Source organism: Uranotaenia lowii, chromosome 3 (genome assembly GCF_029784155.1).
Source record: "Uranotaenia lowii strain MFRU-FL chromosome 3, ASM2978415v1, whole genome shotgun sequence".
Taxonomy (NCBI): domain Eukaryota; kingdom Metazoa; phylum Arthropoda; class Insecta; order Diptera; family Culicidae; genus Uranotaenia; species Uranotaenia lowii.
This window is the reverse complement of record NC_073693.1, coordinates 94,408,950-94,418,136: the sequence shown is the minus strand read 5'-3', so window position 1 is coordinate 94,418,136 and position 9,187 is coordinate 94,408,950. Positions and strand designations below refer to the sequence as shown.

At 43.5% G+C, this 9,187-nt stretch overlaps 2 protein-coding genes across 2 annotated transcripts; one reads left to right on the top strand and one right to left on the bottom strand.

Moving 5' to 3' along the window:
- Nucleotides 1-789: 789 nt before the first annotated feature.
- On the bottom strand, nucleotides 790-3,394 carry LOC129756776 (NPC intracellular cholesterol transporter 2-like). The gene is made up of 4 exons (XM_055753783.1): nucleotides 3,041-3,394; nucleotides 2,857-2,964; nucleotides 1,109-1,278; nucleotides 790-1,047 (listed from the first exon to the last, which is right to left on the bottom strand). Exons 1-4 carry the CDS (start codon nucleotides 3,204-3,206, stop codon nucleotides 961-963), a joined length of 531 nt encoding a protein of 176 aa, XP_055609758.1. The 5' UTR covers nucleotides 3,207-3,394; the 3' UTR covers nucleotides 790-960.
- A 95-nt stretch (nucleotides 3,395-3,489) lies between these two features.
- Nucleotides 3,490-8,782, top strand: LOC129756774 (uncharacterized). Its single transcript, XM_055753782.1, has 2 exons — nucleotides 3,490-3,755; nucleotides 8,219-8,782. Exons 1-2 carry the CDS (start codon nucleotides 3,687-3,689, stop codon nucleotides 8,696-8,698), a joined length of 549 nt encoding a protein of 182 aa, XP_055609757.1. The 5' UTR covers nucleotides 3,490-3,686; the 3' UTR covers nucleotides 8,699-8,782.
- The last annotated feature ends 405 nt before the right edge of the window (nucleotides 8,783-9,187 follow it).

The window sequence follows — 9,187 nt, the reverse complement described above, 5'->3', positions numbered from 1 at the left end:
TGGTGAATTTTGTAAATTTTGTCAATTCTGCAAATTTTATAATTCAGTCAATTTTTAAGAATATTTGTAAAAGTACGTCACCCTTGAAATTAGGCTGATTTTTTTCAGTTTTGTTATTTTTGACATTTTTATCAGTTTTATCATTTTAATCATTTTTATTAATTATATTTTTTTTCGTTTTAGTTACTTTTGTCATTTTTATCAATTTTGTCATTTTCGTTTTTTTTGTTATATTTCAAATTTTGTCACATTTGCAATTTCTTCAATTTTGTCAATTTTGCAAATTTTGTTGGTTTTATCTAAGATGTTGATTTTGTGAATTTTGTCATTATATCAACTTTGTATTTTTTTTTTTAATTTTTCGTCCATTTTGTCCACTTTGTCCATTTGGTCCATTTTGTCCCTTTTTGAATTTCACCAATGATTTAAATTTTGTCAATTTAATCTATTTTGCAAATTTAGTGATATTTGTCAATTTTGAAAAAAAATTGTCAATTTTGTGCGTTGTGTAAATTTGGTCAATTTTACATAAGTCGATACTTAATCTGCATGATTTGTTCAAGTTGTTTCTGGGATATAGAATGCCGAATTTTTCTGCTTTCCCAGCGTAGATTTTTGGCAGTATTGAAGTTCCTTAGAAATGCTCATCTTAGAAAGCATATATTTTGAAATAGAACGCTTCACTTACCGCAAAACAAATCTCCTATCAAATGCACGTTATTTTCGCAAGGACGTTTCTCACAAATGATTCACAAATTCACCATTTTTTTATAAATCTCAAATCGACTAGAATCCGTTGTTTACAAAATTCAGTTTCCACATCCAAGTGCTCATTGCCCCGCCACCTACCACTCGATTCGAACGAAACTAGTTGCCCGTCCGACGAGCAGAGTCCGCCACCGTCGTTTTATGGCAAGATTGGTAGGCTTTATAGCGCGGCAACGCGCGCAATTTTCTCTTTCAACTGGTAATCAGAATCGGAACCTGATAGCAGAGCAGCACCTCGTTCCATTCGTCCTTCAGCTCCCAGCGAAGGTTTCCGCGAAGCTGTAACATTTTCGAAAGATTGTTTCAATTGTTTAGAACAACGCAGGTTTGCGCCACTTACCGCCGGAAGTAGATGGCTAACCTGGATGACCGCCTCAAAAAGCAGACCCTGATCCGATTGTAGCGGACACTGTGTTCCATCGCACACGTTTGGTGTTATGGTAGCTCGAGTTCGGATAGCGTTCAGTATGAAATAGGCCTCGTGTCGGAGCGCCGTTGCCGGTGGACTTCCTGCAAAGAAAAAGAGGAGAAAAACAGTCCAGTCTTACACGTCTGTGGGAAAAAATGCGATACTTTGCTGATGCGATTGATATAGAGAGTTCTGTTGAAAAGAGTTCAATAGCTTTGGCAAATATTTACTTTGTAGTCGCGGTAAACTTGTGAAAATACAGAATTAGATTGGTAGTAAAAGTTCCAAACTCAAGTAGTTTTAAGTAGTTTTGTGTGCATTATTCACAGCCACGGAAAGTTGAGGTTTTATTATTGTGCTAATGAATTATTAGACCTTTAAAACATTCTTAGTTAACGGGTTTTCACATAACAATAATAAAAATAAACTTAAGTGAGACTTTAAAACCTATTGACTTCAACTAAAAATCATTGAAGGTGTCTCAAACAGATTGTTTAAAATGAAAAATAAATTTTTATGGAACTTTAAGAATTCTTGAAGCCAAAGTCAATGAGAAATGGGTCTATATCTCGAAAAGTTATAATTTTAGCAGCGTCAGAAATCTTCGGTCCGTGTTTTTCGGTCTAAAAAAATATTGGCAGGTCAACGTAAGAGCTATCACATCCATTCTGGATTCACCGCATCTAAAGGCGGATTTGAGAAAAAAGAACAACGACAAATGAGTACAATATTTATTTTTCGTATAAGTTTGAAATCCCTCCAGTATTTGTGGAACAATTTGAACAGTATGTGTATAAAAATTTAGTTTTGAGTCAGTCTCGATATTTTTCAAAATTTAGGAATGTATGTTTTAAGTGTGTAACAACCGAAAAGGCACTGAAAATTGAGTTCGTTTGCCCCTGTGGTTATGCATTTTTTTGTAAAAAAAAATTGAAAATTTTTCTTTAACGTAAAATTGTAACCATAAAACTAAACTTCTGTGATTTTTTTAAGCAAAAAATAAAATTTGCCACCTAGAGGGATAAAGAAATATATTGTTCAAAACAAACTTTTGATTTGTTGAATACGGTTAAGCGCGGTGAGAAGCTGAAGAGATTTTTTTTACAAATTGAAGAATCAGACGCAAGACAGAAGCAAGGTGTGAAATTTGAGAAATTAATAAACGAAAACGAACAGGATTTCAATGATGCTCATCGAATGATGCGTGGAAAAAGTTTTACAGTTTAGATTCAGGCACCTCTTAGAATATGGGTAAGTAGGCGATGGCTTGTTGTTTTCTCACGTGTTCTTTTTTTCACTCCGTCACAGTGAACATTAAATTTTTGAGGTTCCTAAGTAGGGTTTGTTATTGTGAAATTGTGATTTTTGTTTCTTAGGATTAGGTAATGGATAAAGCATAGTGATCAATAATTGCATGTTTCATTGTATGTGCCCGACCCGATTTTCCGTGGATTTCATCAACCTCCAACAGTTGACATCGTTGAATGATCCGCTGCACTACTATAACGACACATTTGAATTGTTCGGATTACTGCATGTGTCAGTCATGATGTGTGGTTACAGTCACAAACTGTTAATTGATTATATCGATGTTCTAAACTTTCACATTTCTCCCGAAAAATCTTCTGAATAGCTTTTAGTTTTTTATTGCGATAGCTATGCATTCTAACTTCACTCACCATTGGTACGGAATTCAACCGTCACAGTTGAAGTCATCCCTCGGAAGAGGGTGCAAGGGGTAGTAGAGCAGCTGGAAATCCGAATAGATTGAACATCAAAATAGGCACCTATAATATTGATACAGGAAAAGACCAACAAGCCAAGTTTTATGTTTGGTTTTTCTTAATTTATCAAAAAATTTACCACAATCTTCAAACACGAGGGAACGGGCAGCGTCGCCCAAGGCAGGCCATCGCGGTCTCCACCAGCCACCCCCCAAGCTTGGCTTCTTCGTTGGCTGCGGAAAGTTGGAAATTCCCGGAATCAACGATACGGCTAGGACGGTAATCCCAACAACAATCCACTTCATCCCTTAACTGCCTTGCGGTTATTCAAAAATCGACCACCAACAATCAACAAGACGCGGAGCTTAGCCTGAATAATACGATAACAGTCCCGGTTAGATATGTGCGCGCCCCGGGGCAATAAATCACTCGTGTGTTTTGCAGAAAGTTTAGTTGCTGTAGGACTTGCAACTGCGATGTGAACGACTTGAGGTAAATATCGGTACTAACTCAGGTGCCGGTTTGCCGGTTCGATTTAGTCGCCCTTTTGGTCAATTGGGCAGCGGGGCTCATCTCGTTAAGCGGTGACACTCACTAGTGAGGTGTAACTTCCAGAAAACTGTTAACCAATTGTTGCGTGATCTGCGGCCGTTTGACTTTCGGGTACACATGTCGAACACGCTGTTACAATTTCATCGTTTCCGGATTTCCACAGTACAAATAGCGAGACCAAAATGGGTGCGAATGCAAGTTCGTTTCGTTAGCTTTCTCTCAAGTCAATCAACATGGCTAAGCTACAAGTTGTAGCTGCAATTTTGCTTTTTTCTGCGCAACTGGTTGCAGCTGATGAAGAGGTAAGAAATCGATAATTTTAACCTGAACTTAGCTTTATAGTTTAGAATTTTAACTAAGAATTATAAGCTTAGTTTGAGTGAAGTGTCCGAAGAAACCTAAAATTGCGTATTTTCTTTAAAAAAAAGCCTTCAAAGTTAAATATTACTTTTTTTGTAGGGAAATGAATCCAACTTAGATGAAATTTCAGGGACTAGATAAGAGAAAATCGATGTTGAAAAACATTCGAAAAAAATTCGCCTTGTCTCCCGGTAGGACTTGAACCCACATCTTGCGCCTCTCCGGGGCCCATGTATTAACATTCTACTACAGGAGACCAACCTGGCGTATGACATACGCCAGGTTGGTCTCCTGTAGTAGAATGTTAATACACATTCAATACACATTCAACATCGATTTTCTCTTATCTAGTCCCTGAAATTTCATCTAAGTTGGATTCATTTCCCTACAAAAAAAGTTTCGCTGACTGAATGTTTGAGTCAAGATCCATCTCTGGGTCGCAATTTAAAAAAAGTTAAATATTACGTTACGGCATCCTACACCGACTTGAATTGCTCATCCGGCGTCGGGAGCCACCCAACCCGTTAGTATTCCCCAATCGTGAGATAACCCTTTCCCAACGATTTCCACTGCGAATAAGGTAAAGTCTTATCTCCGCAGCTTCGATCGTTCGGAACCGCGTTACTCAGATACTCCCCGAAGGTGAAGCATCCTACGCACGAACGCAGAGCACCCACGGCATCTCTACGCAGAAGATGTTACCTTATATTATGCTTCAAACCGTGGGGTCGGACGTTCTCCGTCAATGGGGTCAGTCTACTCCGACCGTTGTCCAGTCATTTTGTATCCGTTTGGCTGGCAACCCTAGGATTTTTGAACCGCGGCTTTTTCTGCCCGTTGTGTGCCAGACCGAGAGCAGCTCGTCCTGGACTCGTAGCTGTCAAGGCACACATTCTGGACTTTGCACCGATTTGAGAGGCTTTCCCGGCGTCGAGAGCCACTCTATCCGTGGGTATTCCCCGGCAGTGGTTTACCCCCTTCCGAAGAGGTCTGCCACGAAGAAGGTCATGTCTAATCCCAGCCGTTTCGCGAAATGATCGCTATGCGTATAGGCCCCGCTTACCGTCCAATCGCACACCAACCTCGGGCTTCGAAGATGACATCTATGATCGATTCGCTCCCGTTTCAGTGGTCGATTCTGGTGTTACCTACGTTCGCCAGGTCTAGATGGGAGACCAAGTCCGCGCTTAAGCGCTCATCGGCAATTCTAGTTCAAGTCAAACTCCAGCATATATACCCTGCCTCTTGTTACGAATCAAGACTAAGGACCTCTCCTCTAACGACTCGAGGTCTGGCCTTTACTCGCAACTCGAGACTAGCTTGATTCCCACGACTATCGTGCGCTCCGCCTCTGTTCAAGATCACTGCAAGAGACCATCCTCTAGCGACTCGAGATCTTGGCTTCGCTGGGTTTGTCTCGAGGCCTTTCCCCTTTGCCCGTCCGTGTGCCGAATCGAGAGCACTCAGAGACTCAGATGAATCCCGACGGTGATGTGTCATCCTACCCGACTCGAGTGGTTCATCCGACGGCAACGTAAGACCACTCTACCCGAGAGTATTCCGCGACGTGAATACTCTTCTCCCTGCGAGTTTGACTGCGGAGAAGGTCATGTCTTATCCCCACAGCCTCCGCTGCAGAGGGCGCGTTCGACTCAGATATTCCACGACGACAACGTTGGAGGTATCCTACATGAAGGAGTCACCCTACATCGGTCGCGGACTGGTGCTGGTTCCAACTCTTCTGCAGGGCAGTCACGGTCTGGGTGAACCCATCGCTGACCACGCGCCAATTGGCATCCTCACACATCCTCCGCACGATGCTGTCGGCTGTCGTGTCTGGTCCGCAGGCGGCAAGCATGTTAGTGCGTACCCCTTCGAACCTTGAACAGTTGAACACTACGGGCTCTGGTTTCTCAACTGTGTCACCGCAGGTTGGGCAGAAAGACGAGGCCACGTGTCAAAACCGATATGATGGTACTGCATGAAGCATCCGTGACCAGGCTTGTAAAAGGTCACCATCGTTTGAATTTTTCCGGAGACAATCACCACACATCGTTCGTGACAATCGTGGAGAGCGCAATCGTTTGATCGGAGAGCAAAAAAATGTCAAATGAAATTTTGATCTTTGTTGTGGTTAGTCGTTTGACTTTCATCACTCTTGCGTAGATAATCGAGATAATAATTCCACATTGTTCGACCAACACATCCAAACATCACCCAGCGCTGCAGAATTGCGAATTTTTTTTCAACAGGAGGGAGTGAATAGAAAAGATTGCATTTACTTATTGAGTCTGTAAGTTCTGCTGCGTGAAAGAGATAGGCGATGTCGTAAACTGTCGGGAATTATGGTCGTTTGACCATCAAATTATCCCTCTCGTGTACCAAGACACGAAATTTCGTTCGACAATCACACAAAGAAGAATGAATGTCGTTTCGTTTGATGGTAGTCGACTGTTCGGCAAGTTTTCGGTCGCATTCGTTTGATGGCACGAACAATGAAACTGATGCGCGACTGTCAGAGAAAATGTCGATGGTTTACAAGTCTGTCCGTGACCAGTCAAGAACTGTGTCATGCAGAAATTCACCTCTCCGTGTCTCCGATCCATCCAGAATCCGACGTTAGGGATAAGACGATGAGTCTACCGGCCACGTTCCGAGCTGTCCCACTGGTGCTGCCAGTTGGACATCGAAGCCTCTCTGGCATGTTTCCGCACATCGGACATATGCCTGTGCTCGTGGCAGAAGATATCTTTCTCTAGCAAGACCGAGATGGGCATCACCCCCGCCACAACATCAACAGCTACCGAGGACACCGTTCGGTATGCGCTGATTACTCGCAGGTTCATCAGCCGCTACACACTGCAGAATGTTCGTAGGCTACACTGCTTGCTCAAAGCTGCCGCTCCGCAAAATGGACGAGGTCACACTTGCCAGGAGTTATTTGACATGGTCCGTGAAAGAGCTGCTGTCGACATTGCCGCTCTTTTGCAGGCGTAGTCGACGTGGGCCGTAAAGCTCAGCCGGTCGTCGATCATCACCCCCAGGTACTTGATCGTACGCTTCGATTCGATTTCGCACGGTCCAGCGGCAATCGTCCTTGATTGTGCTGAAATCTGCTGAAAGGTTGGTGATCAGCACCATCTCGGTCTTGTGGTGAGCCAGACGCAAGCTCTTGGAGCTCATCCAACTTTCCACCTTCTCAATAGCTACTGTGGCGGGTAGCTGGACCTCTCCGTTTGATGGGCCCGATGCCAGGAGAACCACGTCGTCGGCGAATCCCACAAGTCTCACTCCCGTGGGGAGACGCAGTCTCAGCAGTTCGTCGTAGATAATGTTCCACAATACCGGGCTAAGTATCGATCCTTGTGGAACCCCTGCCGAGACTCTCACTGTTTCCAGTCCCTCGCTGGTCATATACTGTAGTTGGCGGTTACGGAAGTAACACTCCACAATCCTACAGATATATGCCGGAATCCTCATACGAATGAACGACGACGCAATCGCTGCCCAACTGACGCTGTTGAAGGCGTTCTTCACGTCACGGGTGACCTCTACGCAAAACCGGTCTCTCTCCTCTTCTTTAGTCTGGCTTCGTCTGCCCCTTCGATGTCACGTCGAATGACATCCACCGTACTGCGGCCTTTCCAAAAACCGAACTGTTTATCGGATAGGCCGTTCGCTTTTTCGGTGTAGAGCTGGATCCTGCTCTGTACCACCTTCTCTATCACCTTTCCAGCAGTATCCAGGAGACATATCGGGCGATATGCTGAAGGGTCATCTGGTAGCTTACCCGGTTTTGGCAGGAGCACCAATCGCTGCCGCTTCCACACGTCTGGAAAGACCCTTTCATACAAGTACCGTTGCAGTGATGACCGAAACATTTCAGGATGTTCCATGAGCGCGGCCTTCACTGCTACATTAGGGATGCCATCCGGACCCAGAGCTTTGTTCAACTGGAGGGACTTAGCGGTGTCGCGCAGTTCCTCCAGCGAAATCTGCTCCTCTTCACTCGTATCCCAGTCGTATGGGACCCTCGGCCATGTAACTTCTCCATGCTGTGGGAACAGCTCGTTGACGATTTTTCGCAGTTTGTTCGGACACGATTCCTATGGCGCGCTTCAAATGTATAATATATAGGAGAATAGAAAGAAGGCACTATGTTTACCTGTTTTTAGGGACTTTTGGTTGCTTGGATGGAAGTGAAATGCTCGAAAATCGTACAATTTGTGAAACGCCTCTGTGTAGACAACATCTGAGCATTTGTCATAAGAAAATTTTTAAATAATTTTGATATAAAGAACCTGATGTCTGTTGAAAAGAATTTACAACCTTTAGTTCATTAAATCAAAACCCAATATCTAGGTATCATTTAAATTGTTTTTTTTTTCTTCTTTAATACCTGCAGCCCGAATTCAAGATGCACTTCATGGGGTTGGACAAGTTGGACGGTTCGGAGAAGTACCTCGATTACAACTACACCGGAGAAAAGCTTTCGGACATGAGTTTCAAAATGTCCGGCCATGCCCGGCTCCTGGTGGACATGGACGACAGCTACACCGTCAACATGCGGCTCAGTGCCGCCGAGGTGGGCGAAGACGTTTCGAAAAGTGAAGATTTGCTCAACATTCAGAAGACGTTCTGCGAGTACATGCGAACCACCTACAAGAGCTATTTCTACGACGTGGTCAAGGATGTGAGCAATTTCCCGCACTACGACAAGTGTCCGCTCCCGGCGGCCGACTATTGGATCAAGGATTTCGAGTTCGACGGGGAGGAGTACAAACCGTTCCTGCGGGAGGGAGCTTTCTGGTCCGAGTTTACCCTGACCAAGGACGGGAAACCGGTGGCCGGGTTGACTTCCAGATGGGAGATTCGGGCGGACTAGGGCCGATAATAATGTGTAGTTTTTAAGCTTGCTGATAATCTACTAGGGCTTTATTTTGGTAATAAATTGTTAATTTTCGCATAAAAAAAACTTTATTTCGATTGGAAATTATTAAGGCCCGAAATGTTAGAAAGCGCCTAAGTTTATACTATCTGATATTGAATATTTTTGTTGTTGCAGCCCTTTAGGAACTGGAAAGGAGAAACCTAGACTACTTGCTGTAACTTGGAATAACTTCATTTTACTTACTTATCACTGTTTACATAAAAAACCATGGTAACTATGTTTACGATGAAAAAACTTCACTACTTCCTTTGCAACGTTTCTTTCTCATCGCTTCTCTTTTCACCACATTGGGTCTAAACCGGATGTTTGGACCAAAAATACAGAACCCTTCGAAAAGGGATGGCATAAGAGCAAGTTCACTCGTGTTGGGAGAAAGTGGTAGAAATTTTGACACTTTTAGCACATTTTGAAAACTTTTCCCTA

Coding starts and splice junctions, on each gene's coding strand:
- LOC129756774 (XM_055753782.1), top strand. CDS start 3,687: ATGGCTAAGCTACAAGTTGTAGCTGCAATTTTGCTTTTTTCTGCGCAA. Junction 3,756..8,218: donor TGGTTGCAGCTGATGAAGAG/GTAAGAAATCGA, acceptor TAATACCTGCAG/CCCGAATTCAAGATGCACTT.
- LOC129756776 (XM_055753783.1), bottom strand. CDS start 3,206: ATGAAGTGGATTGTTGTTGGGATTACCGTCCTAGCCGTATCGTTGATT. Junction 2,965..3,040: donor CCTCGTGTTTGAAGATTGTG/GTAAATTTTTTG, acceptor TCAATATTATAG/GTGCCTATTTTGATGTTCAA. Junction 1,048..1,108: donor TTAGCCATCTACTTCCGGCG/GTAAGTGGCGCA, acceptor AAAATGTTACAG/CTTCGCGGAAACCTTCGCTG.